Genomic DNA, 20007 nt, shown 5'->3' with positions numbered 1-20007 from the left:
AATTATTTTTTTAAAGGGCATTTGTAGTACAAAATCCAATTTTCAAAGTGTATTTATTGCACTTTAACATGTGCCCTTAAGACACATGTTAACAAAATCCCTAGAGAACCAACTACCCTCATCTAAACTTCTAAATAAAAAAAGCTTGACTTTTTCTTCTCAACAACCTATCATTTTCAATTTTTTCTTTTACCATACTCATCACTTCAATTTTCAAATATCTTCATCTTTGTCTACCCCTATTAAATAGGTTCATTCTTGAGGGGCAAATCACGAACTATGAATCATGAAACATAAGGTTTTACCTCACTTTCATGGAAGGATCACGATTCTTTATCCATTTCTTCAAAATTATAGTCGAATTTACGTGATTTGCCGAATTCCATGAATTCCATTGATCTAAATTATGAATGGATTCTCTTTGTACCAATTTAGCATAGTAGGTCCCTCCATGTTACATCTTTCATTCAAAAATTTGAAATTTTAAAGTAACCTCACCGTTAATGTTCGTTATAAAGGTTCAATAATAATAGATTCAGGCAAAAGTGCATGTGTTTTGGGTCCCCACTAGATCACAAAAAAATTGATGAGTGTTTGAACCTTCTCAATTTCCAACGTTTCGTTTTCAAATTTCAAATTGGACATTCCAAGAAGACCCTCAAGTTTCATATTTTTTACTTACTTGCCCCTTTCGTTGTCCTAATAAAATTCAAACTTCAGAAGTCCTTATTATACGTAATAGATATATATGTAGGTGGGGTTCTTGTCAGATGTCAGCATTTGTTTCTGACTTTTTTTTTTTCAGAAAAACAAAACTAATAGCTTTTTGGCGCCTCATTCTTTATTTTTCAATTTCTAGGGTTTGATAATTCCGAGAACGAGAAGAGAGAGAGAGAGAGAGAGAGAGAGAGAGAGACGAAGCCGATCTCAAATCTCTCTTCTTTTTTGTATTTTTCCGAGGAATCGCTTTCTTCTTCTTCTCCTTTGTGAAGTCTCGACGGCTTTAAATTCGAATTTATTCTAATCGGCTTGGTCTGTCAGGATTTTTAAGGAGACTAATACGAATTGCTATAACCCTCTCTGGGGTTCTGGTTTCTTGACCTCGCTGGGTTTTCTTCTACTAACGCGCCTTTGCAAGGTATCTCCTTTTCTGGATTTTGTTGAATATCTTACCTTAATTTGTTGTTGTTTCATCGATTGTTACTGAATATCTTATTTTTAGCTGGTTTTTCGTTGATATTTTTTGGTTATCTTAGCGTCTTAATTTGGGTTTGTATGTGGGTATATTGTTTCTTTGGAATTTGTACGTGTGTATGTATTTTTTTTTTTTTTTTTTAAGGGTTTTAGTTTGGTCCCATATGTGGGTTTGTCATTTTTTAGTTTTTTATATTTGAGTTTGTGTTCATGAATTTATTTTATTTTAGGGTTTCATTTAGAATTTTCACACCCGTGAGTATTTTGCTTTCTAGTATGTAGTTGGGTTTGTGATTTTTAAATCTGAATTTCTCTGTGCGTGGTTGTCTTTTTAGGGTTTTATATTTTTAGTTTGGTCTCATATGTGGGTGTGCCATTTTTTAGGATTTTGATTTGAGTTTGCATCAATGAGTTTATGCTGATATAGGGTTTCATTTAGAATTTGCACACTGTGAGTATTTTACTTTCTAGTATGTAGTTGGGTTTGTTATTTTTAGGAATTTAATCTGAATTTCTCTGTGTGTGGGTGTGTTGTTCTTTAGGGTTTGATCTGTGGGAATTTCCTGTTTTTATAGATTTGCTTCAGAATTTCATCAATTTTGTTTTTTCCCCTTTTCCATGAATGTTGAAAACACGCCCTGTTCATTTTAGGACCTTGACTCTTTGTTGCTGTGCCTATAATAACCTTTTCTATCAGCTGCTTTGCACTTAACGTTTGGTTTCTCGAATGTAGCATTTGAGAGATTAGGGGGAATCGTGAAAAAATGAATCTGACTTTCTGAAGAGATCCAATAAATCTCTCAGTTAGGTATAACACATATCTTCCAGACCATACGGTGAAGTAGTTAGATAACTTTATTGTGACCATTTGAAATTTGGATTTTATGGACATTCATCATAGACTGAAGTTGGAGGAAAAACTAACAGATGGCAACCATGAAGAAGAAAATCATCATTATCCCAACTATTTAAGCCCACTTACCTCCATCTTGTCTTGAATTTCCATTTTATCTAGGGCGATGATTTTCAGCGATGCTGGGTTTTGCCTATTTAGTATCAACATCTTTTTAAGAATCCAATAATCTACCAATTTTTTTTCCAGTAATGAATGAAAGCCTTCTTAACATTAAAATCTTCCATGTGGTTGTTCCATGTTATCCAATTTGCGTACCTTGATTTTCATTTGAAATATCTTTCTTTGGATGTACATGCATTTTTCGAAGTGGAATGCATATAATGGCATGTAACACAAACTTAACAAAAAAATGACAAAACAAAAAGATTGGAGAGAAAGAATAAGGAGGAAGACATTGGGAACTTGATGATAGGTTTGGGCTCAAGATAGAGTTGAATGAAAAAATAAATAAGATTCATGTTGCCGACCTCAATATTTGGGATGAAGCTTAGATGATGATGATTTACATAGCTTGCTCACACTACAATAGGAATTGGTGAACATGACAAGGTGTTGGTAATTTACATTGAAAAGTATTGCTAGAATTAGGCTGAGCCAATTTTGTTAGTTAATATTCACCTTTCCATGAGCCAAGCTTAGAATCTCATTCTCTCTCTCTCTACACACACACACACACACACACACAAGAGTTCGCTCGTGCCTACAACATGAGAGCATCCTCTTTGGGGTTAAGGGGGTAAAAGCAAAAAAAAAATAAAATAAAGTTGTAAGTATATTATTAAAAAAATTGAGGTTAAGAGATAAAAATATGACAAACAATAAAGTGAGTTAAAAATAATATATATAAAGTTAGATGTAGTGAAGAGGAAGGATAAAAAAATGTGGTGTAGGTCGATGGGACATTTGTTCAACTACAAAATTGTAGCTAATAAGACATTTATCCCTAACTCAAAACATAAAACTATAGCAACTCAATTGCGTTTTATTATATATATAGGATCTGGTGTGGTTTTATTTATTTTTAAATATAGATATTCTCAATGGTATTTTACTTGTGTAAACGCTTTTTGAGGAATGCCATTGAGTTTTTTCTATATCTAAACAAGTACCATATTACGAGTACCAAAATGCCCTTACCTTTTATAGTAAAAAACCAAAATGTTAAGGGCATTTTTGGAAATATGAAGATGTGGAAATGCTAACATTCCATGAGATCTTGCATTATAGCATTTTGTTATATCTATGTATGTATGTATGCATGCTAGATTTTGCCCATGCTTAGCGGCACAAACATCCTTTTTGGGGTTAAGGGGATAGAAGAGGAAAGACAATAAAATTGGAGGGGTATTATTGAAAAATGAGGAAGAGCGTAATTGCAATATAGAAAGTTGAAAGGGTATTCTTGGAATGAGGTAGAAGAGGAAATGCAATAAAGTTGGAGGAGTATTTTTGGAAAGGGAGAGGAGAGAAAAGATAATATAATTGAAAGTTGTCCTTGAGATGCATTATGTGATCAAATTCCAACCACTCTTTGTGGTGAGATAAAGTTGTCCTATAGTTTATCCATGTCCATCTACACGAACATCTTCTCTGAGGTTAATGGTATCGAATAGGAAAGGCAATTAAGTTGGATGCGTATTATTGGGAAATAGGGAAGAAGAAGACACAATAAAGTTGGAGGAGTATTATTGGAAAAGGGGGGGGGGAAGGAAAAACAATGAAGTTGGAGGATTATTATTGGAAAAAGGAGGGAGTAGAGGAAAGACAATTTATAAAGTTGAAGGGATATTCTTGGAAAGCGGGATGTAAAAGGAAAGACAATAAAGTTGGAGGGTATTCTTGGAAAGGGGGAGAAGAGAAAAATTAAATAATGTTAAAAGTTGTTCTTGAGATACATTATAAAATTAAATCTCAACCACCACTCTCTGTGGGGAATAATGATTGAGACAAAGGAGAAGAGGGACAATCGTCCTGTCTTATTATATCGACTAGAGTTTGCGTGTGCCTATTGGAATAATATTCTCTTTGGGGTTATCGGGATGGAAGGTGAAAGACAATAAAATTAGAGAGGCATTACCGAAAAAGGGGTTTAAGAAGAAAAGCAATAAAGTTGGAAGGGTATTATTGGAAAATGGGGAGAAGAGGAAGACAATATATATAAAGTTGAAGGGTACTTTTAGAAATGGGTAGAAAATGAAAGGTAATAAAGTTTGAGGGGGTATTTTTGGATCGGGGGAATAAAAAAAAGATTAAAGCCGAAGGTTTCTTTAGTGATTCGTAGTGAGATTAAATCCCAACCTTTTTTTATGGGGTGGAGGATACAAAAGGGACAACGATCCTGTTTTATTATATATATTGTGTATATGATATAGACGGTTATCCCCTTATATTTACCCTCCACAAAGAGTTGGGATTTAATCTCAAAACGTGTCCTGAGGACATCTTTCAACTTTGTTATCTTTGCTCTTCTTCCTCTTTTCTAAAGTACTCTTCTTACTTTATAACTCTTCCTTTTTTACCCCTTTCCAAGAATATCTTTTTAATTTTATATATTACCTTTCTTCTTCCATTTTTTCAATAATACACCTCTAACTTTATTGCCTTTTTTGCCCCCTTAACCCCAAAGAGGATGCTTCTGTTGGTAGGCGTGATAAAAATCTTGTATATGTATAAACTCATATCATTTATTCTAGAGAGTTCTTCATGTGACGGTAAGGGGGCAATCTTACTTTTTCTCAAGGAAGTCAATGGAAACTCCCAGAAGATGAAATCAGATCGAGATCCATTGTATTGTTTACCTCATCCTCCTTCCTAACAGAGGTTTTGATGTAATCTATATGATAGGATAGGATAATTGTCCCCTCTTTTTGTCTCAATCTTTATCCCCCATAAAGAGTGGTTGTGATTTAATTTTATAATACATCTCGTGGACAATTTTCAACTTTATTGCCTTTTTTATTCTTTCCCTTTCCACGAGTACCCTCCAAATTTATTGTCTTTTCTATTTTACCATACTTTTCAAGAATACCCTTTCAACTTTCTATATTGCCTTTCCTCTTCCCACCCTTTCCAATAATATCTCTCTAAGTTTATTGTCTTTTCTCTTCCCCCCATCTCCAATAATACCCTCCCAATTTTATTGTCTTTCTACTTCTACCCCTTAACAAAGAAGATACCTGTGCCAATAAGCATTAGCTAACTCTAGTTAATCAATACTCCACAAAATCTGTGATTGATAGGGACTGTGAGATTAATTCCTTCATCTTATAATTTAGAGTTTTCGATTAAGGCCTCCCGTAGTGGGTCCCACCTCATGGGTCACCCCACCAACGAGTCCCCATGCGTAGATAGGCTTGTTGACACTTATCTCAATGTCTATGATCGAGTTAAGATGCGTCAAAGAAATCAACAACATTGACTGAGTCAAATTAGTCAAAATCTAGTCAATTCAATTTGACCAACTAAGTCAACTCAGTCCAATCTTTGATTGGTTCACAAAACTTGGTCCAACTTTTCTTAGGATTCTTTCTTTTATAGATTTTCTATTTTTAAGTTGCTTAAGTAGTTCTAGTTAGTTTCTAGGGAAAATTATCAAAAAAATTCAAAAAAAAAAAAAATATTTACAAAAAACAATCTAATTTTTAAAAATTTCGAAAAAAGATACAAAATCGGTCTTTGAAAGACTGGTTTTTCTCTCTTTTCAATTCTCTCAACTTTTTCTCTCTCCTTTATTATTTAAAAAAAAATGAATTTTTTTTAAAAACCGATCTTTGAAAGACCGGTTTTTCTCTATCTTCAATTCTCTCACCCCTTTCTCTTTCCTCTATTATTTAAAAAAAAAACGAAATTTTTTTAAAAACCGGTCTTTGAAAGACCGGTTTTTCTCTCTTCAATTTTCTCACCCCTTTCTCTCTTCTCTATTATTAAAAAAAAACGAATTTTTTTTAAAATAGGTTATTCGTTTTTTTTTTAAATAATAGAGGAGAGAGAATTGAAGAGAGAAAAATCTATTTAAAAAAAATTCATTTTTTTTAAATAATAGAGGAGAGAGAAATGGGTGAGAGAAATGAAGGGAGAGAAAAATCGGTCTTTCAAAGACCGGTTTTTAAAAAAAATTCGTTTTTTTTTTTAATAATAGAGGAGAGACAAAGGGGTGAGAGAATTGAAGAGAGAGAAAAACTGGTCTTTCAAAGACCGGTTTTTAAAAAAAATTCATTTTTTTTTAAAATAATAGAGGAGAGAGAAAGAGTTGAGAGAATTGAATAGAGAGAAAAACCGGTCTTTCAAAGACCGGTTTTGTATCTTTTTTCGAAAATTTTAAAAATTAGATTGTTTTTTGTAAATAATTTTTTTTTTTTTTGGATTTTTTTGATAATTTTCCTTAGTTTCTATTTCAACTTTAAGAAGTTTCTATTTTTGTCTAGTTTCTATTTTTATTTTTGTTTTTTTTTTTATATTGCTCTTCTTTTTGAAATTCGTTTTTATTCTTTGTTTTATAATTAGAAGTGCTTGTAGGTGTCCAAATTGAGCTCTAATAGGATTAGAAGGTTAAGAATATGTTATAGATAGATTAGAAATGTACTTTTTAGTGTTTTTGAAGGTTTCTAAGTTGTTGTGAGGGTGTTATCTATATAAAGAGCTCCAATAAACAAATTAAGTAGTTAGTTTTTTTGGATATTGATTAATAAAAGAAAAAAAAGAGTTTTTTTTCATCCCTTTCTTTGTTTTTGTGCATAAGAACTCGATATTGGTTCTTAATTTTAGTGTTTATGATTGATTTCCATCAATCTTAGACCTAGATTGAAGTTTCTAGTATGTTTTGCTTGACATAGATATTCTTCATCACTCATAGAGTTTTTGGGATTTCACCCTAGAATTTGATTTTTAACATAAACTTTAGGTTTGTGTGTTCTACCCTACATCACCCACCTCATGGGTCATCCCCATCAATGGGTCCCGCCTTGTGGGCCATCCCGCTCTACGTGGACATGCCCCTGCATCATAAAAAAGTGTGCCCATAGAATACAAAATAAAATAGGTTTTCTCTTTGTACTTGGTACCAAAACTGATCATTACATTTACGATAATAGAACCTCAAATTTTTTGAAAATTTTGAGTGCCAATGGAAATGCATGAAATCAATTAGTTTCTTTAATTACATGGATTTTGGGTTAGAGTGACATTGGTTTCTATTTTAGTAAATAGGAGGAGAGGTAATGGCATCGGGGATTAATTATTTTGATGACATGCGGACAAAGCCTGGTATTATTGATACTCCTCAAAATGAAGACATGATGGAAGTCTGTGAGCATGTGAATGATCCTTCTCAAACTGCACCAAAACCTAATGTGGCTGTTGCTAGCAGCGTTCGTGAACTATTGGAGTGCCCAGTATGCCTAAATGCTATGTACCCTCCCATCCATCAGGTTTGCTATCATGTCGTATTGAATGATTAAATTGACTTTGCTTGTGGTGTGACTCAACATGCTTATTTGTGTATTTTCATACATTCATAAACTCTTGTTTAATCCTACAATTTTTTAAGAGAGCTGCTATTGGGGTACCCCAACTTTTACTTGTTACACCCCAATTTCTTAAAGATTAAAACACACTATTCAAGCAGTAAGCAGGTTTGGCTTAAATTATCTCAACATTATAACACTCATTCAACTAATTTCAGTAGTTGTTTACAATTATGATTAGGCTCATATAAAATCCTAAATCCAAAAATTAGAAATTCTAGAAAAAAAAAAGAGAGCTTCTATTGGCACCACAACTTTTACTTATTCTTAAACATTTATTTTTTTAAATTTTAATTGGAGTGTAATAAGTAAAAGTTGGGATGCCAATAACAGCTCTCTATTTTTAGTAGTATATATATATTTTACTTCACTTCTCTTTCTGTTTTGAGGAGCCTTTCTGATTTACAATTTCATGCTGAGACCAGCTATTCTTTATTTGTTGCTTAAAGAAGATAAACAAACCCTTAGCATTTCTCTGTCATACAATTTTTTTTTACATATCTGTATCCCTTCTTATTTTGGTGAAAACCCTCAGAACAGAACATGTTGAGATCAAACAATTCCTTTTTTTTACGCTTTATCCTTATTTATATATGAAGACTAGTATGAGGTTGAAAATCAGAAAAACTTGTTTTATTTGGTGAGTAACCCTCAGAACATGTTGAGATCCTACCTGTTGGGAAAATAAAGATAGAGAATCCGTGAGTTGCTTACAACTTCAAGAAATGTTCACTAAATTTTTTGTCAAACCTAAGTGTTGGGATTTTACCAATGTTATCAAATAGCATATGCTGAGCGCATATGGCATTTGCAGTCGCATATTGCACAAAAATGTTTTTTTATTTAAAAAAATATATAAAAACAGTAAAAAATAAGGAAAAAAAAGGGGGGAATGTTTAAAAAGCCAGAAAAATATTAGAAAATAAAAACAAACCTATAACAATAGATTTGGATTTTGGATAGCACTCATTTTTCAAATTGAATAAAATTGATTACATTTAGTAACAAGAATAAAAGAACTCAAGAAACTAAATAGTCAATAATATATAAACTATTCATGATACGAAGGTGGCCTACTTTAATTATCAAGTTCTAGTTCTAGATAATTAAAGTGGATTCTGTTTTAATAGTTTTAATCATTGGATACCATGATCTTATGTTAGAATGCATAAACTCAATATTTTGAAAAAATGAAGTAAAATAAGATTTAAAGAGAATATAAGCGAGTGAAAGAATTAAAGAAATAGCTTTGAATAATGCATGAATAGAGGGTGGAAATAGGTTAGTTTCAGGAGAAGATATATTAAAAAAACTTGAATTTAATGCTTCACTAGTCAAATCTTATTAGAGTAATATAACATCACATACTTTTGTATGCCATGATGGCATATGCGATTTACTCATAGAAAATAACATATGCGCATATGTGATTGCATTTAACAACACTGGATTTTACTGAATTTAGATATTTTTCTCTAGATATCAGATCAGTGATTCACTGAAGTTAGATATTTTTCCTGTTATAGAAAATATAATTATATATTTAAGTTCCAACTTAGCTAATCCACCATAATATCTATTTAGTGGGTGGTAGATCATCCATGTGTACTCATTTGAAGAAAACAGAACATAGAAATCGCTAGAATATATTTAGATTAGTTCATAATGGGCAATCATAGATCATTATTAATGAAATAGATAAATTAAAAGGAGAACCTATAAACTGGAAAAAAAGGGAGAAAATATAATTATATATTTAAGCTCCAACTTAGCTAATCCACCATAATATCTATTTAGTGGGTAGTAGATCACCCATGTGTACTCATTTGAAGAAAACAGAACATAGAAATCGCTAGAATATATTTTGATTAGTTCATAACGGGCAATCGTAGATCATTATTAATGAAATAGATAAATTAAAAGGAGAGCCTATAAACTGGAAAAAAAGGGAGAATCGTTTAGAAGTAGAGAAAAATAATTTAAAGGTTTATGCTTCAAGCCTTATTTAGTATGATGCATCGAAGTATTGAATCACAAGTCAATCCAAAATGTAAGTTAATAAAAAATCAAAATGATTTTGCTATCGTTACGACTAAAAAGAGAATGAGATAATCCAATGTGTTTTTGATTGTATCGGTCTTGAATAAAAAAAAAGTTCTTTAATTTTCTCAGGATACGTCTGGAAATTCATCAGACTGGTGTTTATATATATATTTTAATCATTTTTTTTTTTTGTGGTTGCAGTGTTCAAATGGCCATACATTGTGTTCTGGATGCAAGCCAAGGGTGCACAACCGATGCCCTACTTGCAGGCACGAACTTGGCAATATAAGATGTCTTGCATTGGAGAAAGTAGCGGCCTCTCTTGAGCTTCCATGCAAATATCAGAGTTTTGGATGTGTGGGCATATACCCTTACTACAGCAAACTAAAACATGAGTCGCTGTGTACATTCAGACCCTACAACTGTCCCTATGCTGGTTCCGAGTGCACAGTCGTAGGTGACATTCCTTTCCTAGTTACCCATCTGAAAGACGACCATAAAGTTGACATGCACAATGGTAGCACTTTTAACCATCGCTACGTCAAATCAAATCCGCATGAAGTCGAGAATGCCACATGGATGCTAACGGTATATTTCTTATTACTTTTCAATATTTAAGTTAGAAAAACACTTCCCTTAATAACTTAGTAAGATTTTAAGCCTTACTAAGGGTCGTTTTTCTCAAATGGATTAGTGAAATGTTTTCCTTACTAACTTAGCAAGATTTTAAGCCCCTCTAGATTTCATGAAAAACCTCAGATCCCCCAAATTTTTTTGCTTTAGGCTTGATCCGAAGTTTTGAAATTGGACAGGGCTACTGAACTTCCACAGGACTACCAAATTTAAAATTAAAATTCAACAGTGAAAAATAATTTTTTTCCGAAGTTCATAGAATTTTATCCTCTACAACCTTGTGGGACTGGATCATGTTTTTGGATAACACAAGGTGAGGTCAACGACCCTTAATAAGGGTGGAATCCTTACTGACATAGTTAAGGCTAGTTGGATTTGATGGATTACCACATTGGCCATCGAACACGACAGACCTCTAAATTTCATGGAAAAACTCAGATTAAAAAAAATCAATTTTTTTTGGGCTTCATCCAAGGATTTGAAAATGGATGGCTACCAAACTTTCAAGGAGCTTCCGAATTTAAAATTAAAATTCAACTGTGAAAGAATAACATTTTTTTAATTTTAATTTTTTTCTTTTCAAAGTTGATTGAATCTTATCCTTTTATACCCTGTGGCATCAAATCATGTTTTTGGATGCCACAAGGAGAGGCCAACGACCCTTAGAAAGGGTTGAAATCTTACTAGGTTAGTAAGGCTAGTCGAACTCTTTAATTTATCATTACTTTTATAGGGTATAAGCTTGTAGTAGTGCTTCACTTGTTTCTTCATGTCTTTTTGTTGTTTGTATGTATAACAAACAGATTGTATGGATACTGTTGCTGTCTCTAGGTTTTCAGTTGTTTTGGACAGTACTTCTGTCTTCATTTTGAGGCATTCCAGCTCGGGATGGCTCCTGTTTATATAGCGTTCTTGCGGTTTATGGGTGATGACAATGAGGCTAAGAACTACACTTATAGTCTCGAGGTGGGGGCGAATGGAAGGAAGATGGTGTGGCAAGGGGTGCCCAGAAGTGTAAGGGACAGCCACAGAAAAGTTCGTGACAGTTTCGATGGCCTTGTCATCCAGCGAAGCATGGCTCTCTTCTTCTCGGGTGGAGATCGGAAGGAGTTGAAGCTTAGAGTTACGGGGAAGATTTGGAAAGAACAGTGAGATCTCGTTTTCCAGGGGCACCCCTAGAATAATTATCTTTTTAATAGTTATAAGTGTGTTATCTGTTCATGTGTATTTGACTGAAGAAGGCAAACTCTCTTTGCTTGTTTTGATCATCTTTATACATGAGTGGAAAGATATTGTATGTGCTTGAGGAAGGACAAGTGCTATAATGTTCAAGTTATGGCATTACTTATGTATTATTATGAAGAATAGAAGTTCTTTGGATATGAAAGGTATAGAAATTTATTAAAAGGTTAAGTGAGGGGCATCTTAATAATTATATTAAATATTTTTTATTACATTTTTGATCATGAAAAATTAAAATTTTAAAGGGATTATAGAAATTTTAATTTTTGATGTGTTGGGATTATATGAAGCTACTACTATTGAGATGAGGATCCAAACCTGGATCTGATGGGATCGGCGATTCTCAAAACAAATCTACCTTTACCACAAAAATGGGTTTTTTACAAGAAAGAATTAGTTTTACTAAAAAGCGAAAAAGGCCATAATTAGATTGAGTCGATAAGATAAGGATATTTGAATTGGTTTCGCGTTTCGTCTAGTCTAGGTCTGATATCGAGTTGTCTCGGATGAGTATTCCTATATATTTAAGACGTCTTATTCAAAAAATTAAAATATTGAACGTAAAATATTAAATCTCGATAAAAAAAGTGACTTGTGAGTTGATCTCGTTCAGTTCAGATATCAAGTTAACTCGAGCAAAACATCTCGGTTTCAAATGAGTTTTAAAACCATGTTTCGTGGAGACAGTGTGCCCTATGGTTTTTAAACTCGTCCGAGATCAAGACGTATCGTCCGAGTTTACTCGGTATCAAAACTGAACAAGACCAACTCACAAAGTCATTTTTTGATCGAGTTTTATATCTCACTTACAAATTTTCTAGTTATCTCACGAGACGTTTCAAACATATCGGAAAACTTGTTCGAGACGACTCGATATCAGAGCTGAACGAGACGAGACCCGATACTGAGTTTAAAAACCATGGTGTGCCCACTTAAAGTCAGGTTTAACCTAATCTAACACGTGCGTCCAGCACTTCAAAATAAAAGATAACTCTTTTTCTTGTGTTGAAAGTTGAGACCCACATACAACAACGGAAAGCGAATCAGGTGTTTGGTTTCCAGTTGTCTATCTACTCTGCACGCTTTTTCTTGTGTTGAGAGTTGAGACCCACATACAACAAATGGAACGCGAATCACGTGTTTGGTTTCCAGTTGTCTATCTACTCTGCACTGTGGGCCATATCTTTTATTCTTTCGTACAGCCAATTTGGACCATCCAAGTAATTCTCTTATCTTTAATCTAGAGGACTATCCAATGGTTTGGATCCTTGGATGAGAGTCTCCTGGGCCCTGGCCCATGGTAATAAAGTTTGGATTTGGTAGTTATGCGACCAAATTTGGGAAAGTTTCTTTAAAAAATAAAAATAAATAGAGAAAGTTTTGAAAACTACACAAATAATGTTTTTGTATTTTTAACTGAACTTATCATGTTCAACCTCTTTAAAAATCCTATCTTCTTTAGATTTAAATGTTTAAGAAAATAAAATTTTTAGGTGAAGGGTAAAAAATATTATTATTTTACATCATTTATTGATAAATCATCAAATTCATATATCTTAGTCTCGCCTTTGGAGAATTTTACCAATATTTGAAAATTTCTAAGATTTTTTGTGATTATGGGTTTGTGGCAACATTGCCTTTCTTTTGCTATTACAATGAGATGAGGAGTAATCGATTAGTCACTAAAGAGGTTGGGCCATACCACAAGGTTTAAAAAAAAAAAAAAAAAAAAAAAAAGGGTTGGGTTGGAATGGATTTGTAGAGATGATAAGGCGCACACGCACACACACACAAACACACGTCTGTTTTGTTTTTGGTTTTTGGTTTTTGGTTTTTTTTTTTTCATTTATTAAATTTGGGAAATGAATAATTCAAAAAAGGTCACGATATCATAAATTTTTTCCAAAACAATGAATTACAAAGAAATTTTGATCGATTCTTATGGTGTTCGATAAACTCATGTATAAGTTATGAATGATTCAACCAACGAGAATTGGACACAGTGGCCAAGGCATCCCTTAAAAAAGGGAGAAGTCTTGAGTTCAAGTCTCCTTATTGGCCACCTACATAGAATTATCTCTACTTACATGGTATGTATGGTATTGCATATACCTAGGGGATTTGAGCGAGATATGGTGTTCTAAGAGGTCAGTTGCCTTGCCTTGTTAGTTAGGCTTACAAGTCCACAATTCCTGTCATAAAAAAAATAAAATTGTTAATTGTGATTTAGATCTACCTAGTGAGAGAGAGATAAATCAATTTTGTGAAGTAAAATTAGGGTTTACATAGAATCAATTCAATGAATAAGATAATGACATGTAACAAGAAAGGACATGAAATTAATTAGAATAATGCTGGAGTGACGAGTGAAAGGGATCTATGGTTCTTATCCATTTTTATGTCAGCGTGTGCAATGTGAGGTCCAATCTTGAGGTCACTCTAGCACGACTTGACTAATTAGGGGTATTTGATCTCTCTTTAAAAAATGAAAGAAGGCAAGTTGATTGCTTAGGTAATCTAAATGTTTTTTCTTTCCACATGAGTATCTCATTTATTCCTTTGTCAATATAATTATTTTAAAAAAATACTATACTAATCAAGAGAAAAAAAGAAAAAAATGGTTTATTTTTTGTGTTAGCATTCTCCTTGGTAGGATTGTAGTACAACATCCCTAGCACTATACCATTGGTATACTTCGTGATTCGCAACAAGAAAATTTGAGGATAATAGAGCCATGGTCTTTGTTTGAGTTTGAGTTTGATGCGATGGTTTTTATATTCGGCATTGTAAGAAGAAGGCAGGCATGCCTAGCACATCAAATCCAAATTCCAAGTAATTAAGCGCGTAACATACCTCCAATCAGGGGCGGATTTAGAGTGGGGGGCACTTGCCCCCATAAGAATTTTCGAAGTCTATGAATTATTAATTATTGCAATGGATTTTAGTGGCGGATACAAAAATTCGCCACTGTTGCCCCCATGAAGTTTTTTTTCCATTCGTAGTTGCCCCCACAATTATTTTTTTTTCACTTTTAGTTGTCCCTACAAAAAAATTTCTATTCTTGATTTCCCCACATAGGCAAAATCTTGACACTGCCCCTACTTCCCAACTCTATCCCTACTAACAAAACAAGACTTGTATACTCTTATTTTTAACTTGTAAAAAAGTTTTGATTTTTTCCCTTTAAACCAATCATCTTCAATCGTTGTTGTTTGATCTTCAATCTTGTGATCTACTTAAACCTTTAAATCTAAAGGATAGAAAAAGATCTTTGTGAAGAGAATATGATGGAATTTTGATAGAAAATCTAGGATATTTTGAGAAGAATTAATGAAATTTTTTTTTTGTTGTCTTCAAACTCTTTTAACTTTTATTTTAAATTTCTTTTAATCTATTCAATCTTATTTCTGATCCATCATTTTGAACCTCATCTTAATTATTTGTAAAAAGCTTTTATTTTTCTATCTAAAATTTCATCTTTTCATAATATAGAATAAATATTAAGGTGCAAATGATTGGCTTTGACATGAGTAGAACTAGTAAGGAGCTGGTGGGGGCAATTGCCCTCATAGAACTTTAAGACACCCCTATATTTTAAATAAATTACATGCCCCATTCGTCTCCACCCCCTCACCTCTCTCCCCATTTGCCCCCACACCCTCACCTCCCTCTAATTTTTGAACCCCCCTTCAATTTTTTGTTGATGACATTGCCTCTTGATCGACTAGTCCTTCTCATATATTAATTGGAAATGACTTAAATATCATTTTTTTCAATTTCTACCTAGAAACATTAGAATTTCTTTTTAAAATCACTCATCTTCAAATTCTTCAACCATACAACTAACCATAATTTGCCCCACTACAAGAATATAAATGAGGGTTATTTGGATCACAGTGAAAGATGAGGGGCTAGATGTCCTTTATCGATAAGAGGAGTACTTAAAATCAGATGATGACGTGGCAGTTATGTGTGACTTCGTACAATTTCGATTGTGTGAAGCCTTCACATCAAAATCGGACCTTCTTTATTTAATGAGATACTCTGCAGAAAAGGAATATTATTGAAGTATTCAAAAAATATATATATATATATATATTATTGAAGTATCCTGCCGCCCACGTTTCCCCAAAAAAAAAAGAATTCAATTTTCAAAAAACAAATATTATTGAAGTACTTTTAATGTGAGAGATACAACCTTAGGTAGGGGCATCGTGTACAGCACCACTGATTTTTTCACTCGTATCGCGAGGAAAATCATTTATGATTTCGTACACCACTGCCACATCAGGACAGTGTTAAACGCAGTGTAAAAAGAAGTCAATTCAGCATTTTCCTTATAAAAAGGGAGCTAACACTCTAGCCTTGTTCACCTCTCTCTCTCTCTCTCTCTGATCAACAATGGCTGCTACTCTGATAGTTCCCGAGTCTGCTCCCTCTGCTTTTGAAGACGCTGAGAACATCAGAAATGCTGTTCAAGGTTATTTATTTATTTATTTATTTATTTTAATATCATCTTAGAAAATATAATTTTTTTTTATTATAAAAGAATTACAAGACTATTAATATAAATCTGTCTTGTAAAATAGGATTCATAGACCCAATATTTAAGATGAGACATCGATGATGATGATGATGTTAGTTTTTAGACCATTTGATGTGAATCCCGAGGTAGATAATCAGTTTTGATGTATGACTAGGGATGATTCATCCCTGGGTTGGTGATCTTTACAAATCTCAAGGACCAGTAAATGGTTGAAACTCAGGATGATGCTGATACTGATAGTGTATGTCTTTATTGCATTGATGTGAATCTCGAGGAGCATCAATTTTTTCTTTCTTTGTGTTTTTTGTTTATTTTTTCTATCTTGGCTAAAAAAAAAAAAAATTGAAGTATTATGGTAAAATTGTGTTATTAGTTTTGGGTCAAGATCAAGATCCATGTGTTTCTATTTTAATTATGAAAATTTCTTGATTTTGGATCAATAATTTTGTCGATTTTAGTGAAAGAAAGATGAAATTTGACCAATAAAATAGTTGCAAGTTGTTTGGTTGAATCATTTATATATTAAAGTGAAAAAAATATGACATTAATTTTATTAAATTTTGCTAGGATGGGGTACCGACGAGAAGACACTAATTTCAATACTAGGACATAGAAATGCAGCTCAAAGGAAGGAAATCAGGTTAGCTTATGAAGGGCTTTACGAAGAAGATCTCATCAAACGGCTTGAATCCGAGCTTTCGGGGGATTTTGAGGTTTATTTCTAGGCAAATTTACCAAAACATGCACCACATTTCGACTATTTACCAAAACGGTAAACTGTAGCAATTAATTCCGAAAACGATACTTTTACTGTTTTCAGAATTAATATTTTTTTTTATCAAAATGGTAAAAACAGTAAAATATAAATCATTTTTACCGAAAATACCCTTTTTTATTTTTTGACTAAAATTACGAAAAAATCCTCTCCTCTTTATTATTTCTATTTATTGTTGGGAAGATTAAAAAGAAGAGAAAGATTTAATTGGATTTTAATTTTTTTCTAAGGTTAAAATGGTAAATACATATGTAAAATAAAAAAGGGTATTTTCCGTAAATTTTTTTTACGTTTGACTGTTTTTACCATTTTGGTAAAAAATATTAATTCTGAAAATGGTAAAATTACCGTTTTCGAAATTAATTGCTACACTTTACTGTTTTTGTTATTAATTATGAAAACTGTACTATTTTGATAAATTTCTCTTATTTCTAACTCTTAATATATCATAGTTCAAATTTAAATAATTTTTTATGAAATAATAATTAAATTATACTTCACCTATAAATAGAGAGCGGTGTATCGTTGGATGTTGGATCCTGCGGATCGAGATGCAGTCTTAGTTCACGTGGAATTGAAGAAGGAGAATCCTGACTATGGAGTGATCATCGAAATCGCGTGTGTTCTATCTCCGGAAGAGCTTTTGACGGTCAAGAGAGCTTATCAACATCGCTATAAGCATTCCTTGGAAGAAGATGTTGCCTCACATACATCAGGCGACTTGCGTAAGGTAACTCGATCCTTTAAAAGTCACTTAGATTTTGTTGACAAAAAATGCTTCTATGGAATCATTTCTCGTGGGGGGTACTAAAATCATTAATTTAGATACTATGAATATTTTCAATCAAGCATATATATATATATTTTCTGATTTTTTCTCATAGGCCAAAAATATAAATGCGGGTCTGGGACAACTTTAGTTTTTGTCCCAACTAGGTATTTTGGCTTCTGGGGGAATTTGGAAGCCGAGTTATTACCAACTAATAATTTCATCTCGATCGAAAGTTCTTACGATTGTCAAGGTTTGTGTTGTAGATTTTGGTTGGTCTAGTGAGCACGTATAGATATGATGGGGATGAGATAAACCCGAGGCTAGCAAATTCAGAAGCGAATATTCTTCACGATGCGATCGAAGGGAACACCTTCAACCATGAAGAGGTTTTTAGAATCCTGAGTACAAGAAGCAAAACACAGCTCAAAGCAACTTTCAACCATTATAGAGATGACCATGGCACTTCTATCACTAAGGTATGTGTAGAACAACTATGGATAAGTAGTTAATGTGGAAAAGGGAGGGTAATTTAGACATTTGGGGCTTATTTTTAATTTTTAAATGCCTATGTATGTTCATACTAATACCCACAATGTCATCTTCAAAAACGAAACTAAGATAAAATGACCAAAATGCCCTCATCTTCAGACTTATAAAACCCCTTATTTTTTGTTAGTCTACTATAGAAGAACACTATCATGAGGGTATGTCAAGATTTTGAAAACTGGGGTATCTCAAATATTCACAAAAATTTGGAGGGATAACATAACTAAATTACCATAAAAAATTCTTGAGAAAGGTTCTTAACAATTTGATCTGATGATGCAATTTTTCTCAGAGTTTATTGGGCGATCCAGCTGATGAGTTCTTAGCTGCATTGCGTAAGGCAATTCGATGCATCACTAATCCTACAAAGTACTTCGAAAAGGTGAGAAACAAAATAATTATAATAGAAAATCAAATTGCCAATCCAACCATGGTTGTAAAACTCGTTTTGACGTCTCATCTCGTTCATGAGTAGAAAAATGGATGTGGGGTTTTAAATCTTGTCTGATACATTGACTTGCCCGTCGGTCTCTTCCATGCCTAATACCGAGACGGGCTATTCGTCTCGGGCAAGTTTTGAAACCATGAATCCAACTTAATATATTTCAAATATTATGGGATTTTTCTTGTTTGGTATTAGGTGCTGCGCACTGCAATTGATAAGGCTGGAACCGATGAGGACACCCTCACACGTGTGATCGTCACACATGCAGAGAAGGATTTGGAGGAGATCAAGGAGTTTTATTATGAGAGAAACAGTGTAACTCTTGATCAAGCAATAAAGAAGGAGACTTCAGGGGACTACAAGAATTTCCTCCTTACTTTACTTGGAAGTGAAGGGGGTTATTAGCTCTCTTTTCTTCCATATGAGTTTTATTTATAAGAGAAGTTCAATCTGATTTTCAGTAGTCTTGTTGTGTTTCAGTTTGTGTGTTGTGTGTTGTGTGGTGTTTAGGGAGCAGAGACTCTAATTTCAATTAGACTACTTTTGAGTGCATTTCTTTCTATGCTTGAAATAATTACTGTTTCCAATAGTGTTCAATTAGTAATTTGGGTGCTTTATGTTTGGGTACTTTAGAATCACAAATACTTCAAAAATATAGGATTTGAAGTTCTATAATCAATAAAAAAAACCAAAAGAGATTATTATCAAACAAAAATAAATCTTGCATACCTTTTTAATCACAGTAAGTAATCCTCAAAAATTCAAGTGTACCCTAATTAATATTAGGGAATTGTTCAGTGTAGGGCCATCATGGAAGTCTTTTTTTATTGTAAATTTCATCAACTAACAACAATAATAATAAATTTTCTATGTGTAAAGCTTATGATAGAATTTTATGTTCTTTATATGCAAGTTTTTTTCCAACACATGATAGGAGAAACACAATGTGAAAAAAGCCTATATTTGACAGCCCAAGGCCATCGAATTTCATAATATTCGATGGATCAAGGAGTCGAATTTTTTATTGTCAAAATTTTTTTGACAGATCAAAACCAGCAAATTAATGGGGGGATGAGAGAAATTTGATGGCTCTAAGCCGATGAATTGAGGGACATAAAGCTGTCGAAATTCGTTTTCTAAAATTTGTGAGTTTTGGCTTGCCGAATTTTCTTGTCAAAATTTTCAGTTTTCATGTGGTGAAAATACTTCGTATCTATCATTTTAAAGTAGTTTTTTTCCTTTGAAGAATAATATACTAGCCATGTAAATGGGTTGGACGTTGTTCATTGGGCTTGAGCTTTAACCGGCCCGAGCCATTCTTGTTGGGTCTCAATACTATTGGACTGGGCTTAGCAAGAAATGTTGTTCATTGG

General features: G+C 33.1%; 2 protein-coding genes across 3 annotated transcripts; both read left to right on the top strand.

Annotated features, from left to right (window-relative positions):
* Nucleotides 1–978: 978 nt before the first annotated feature.
* Nucleotides 979–11750, top strand: LOC147384172 (E3 ubiquitin-protein ligase DIS1-like). Of its 2 annotated transcripts, none has more exons than XM_086426046.1 (4): nt 979–1138; nt 7316–7536; nt 9877–10263; nt 11140–11750. In XM_086426046.1, the coding sequence occupies exons 2-4, from the start codon at nt 7327–7329 to the stop codon at nt 11458–11460; spliced, it is 918 nt and encodes a 305-aa protein (XP_086282172.1). In that variant the 5' UTR covers nt 979–1138; nt 7316–7326; the 3' UTR covers nt 11461–11750. The 2 variants fall into 2 exon arrangements, with proteins under 2 accessions (XP_086282172.1, XP_086282171.1); XM_086426045.1 differs by having other exon boundaries at nt 980–1138; nt 7309–7536.
* A 4122-nt stretch (nt 11751–15872) lies between these two features.
* LOC147384171 (annexin-like protein RJ4) lies at nt 15873–19567 on the top strand. The gene is made up of 6 exons (XM_086426780.1): nt 15873–16030; nt 16664–16809; nt 17383–17601; nt 17907–18119; nt 18482–18571; nt 18830–19567. The coding sequence occupies exons 1-6, from the start codon at nt 15952–15954 to the stop codon at nt 19037–19039; spliced, it is 957 nt and encodes a 318-aa protein (XP_086282906.1). The 5' UTR covers nt 15873–15951; the 3' UTR covers nt 19040–19567.
* The last annotated feature ends 440 nt before the right edge of the window (nt 19568–20007 follow it).

This window comes from Akebia trifoliata, chromosome 15, assembly GCF_017979445.1.
Source record: "Akebia trifoliata isolate Shusen 1 chromosome 15, ASM1797944v1, whole genome shotgun sequence".
In the NCBI taxonomy this organism is placed as follows: Eukaryota; Viridiplantae; Streptophyta; class Magnoliopsida; order Ranunculales; family Lardizabalaceae; genus Akebia; species Akebia trifoliata.
The sequence above is the reverse complement of the archived record's forward strand: the minus strand, read 5'-3'. Positions and strand labels throughout refer to the sequence as shown.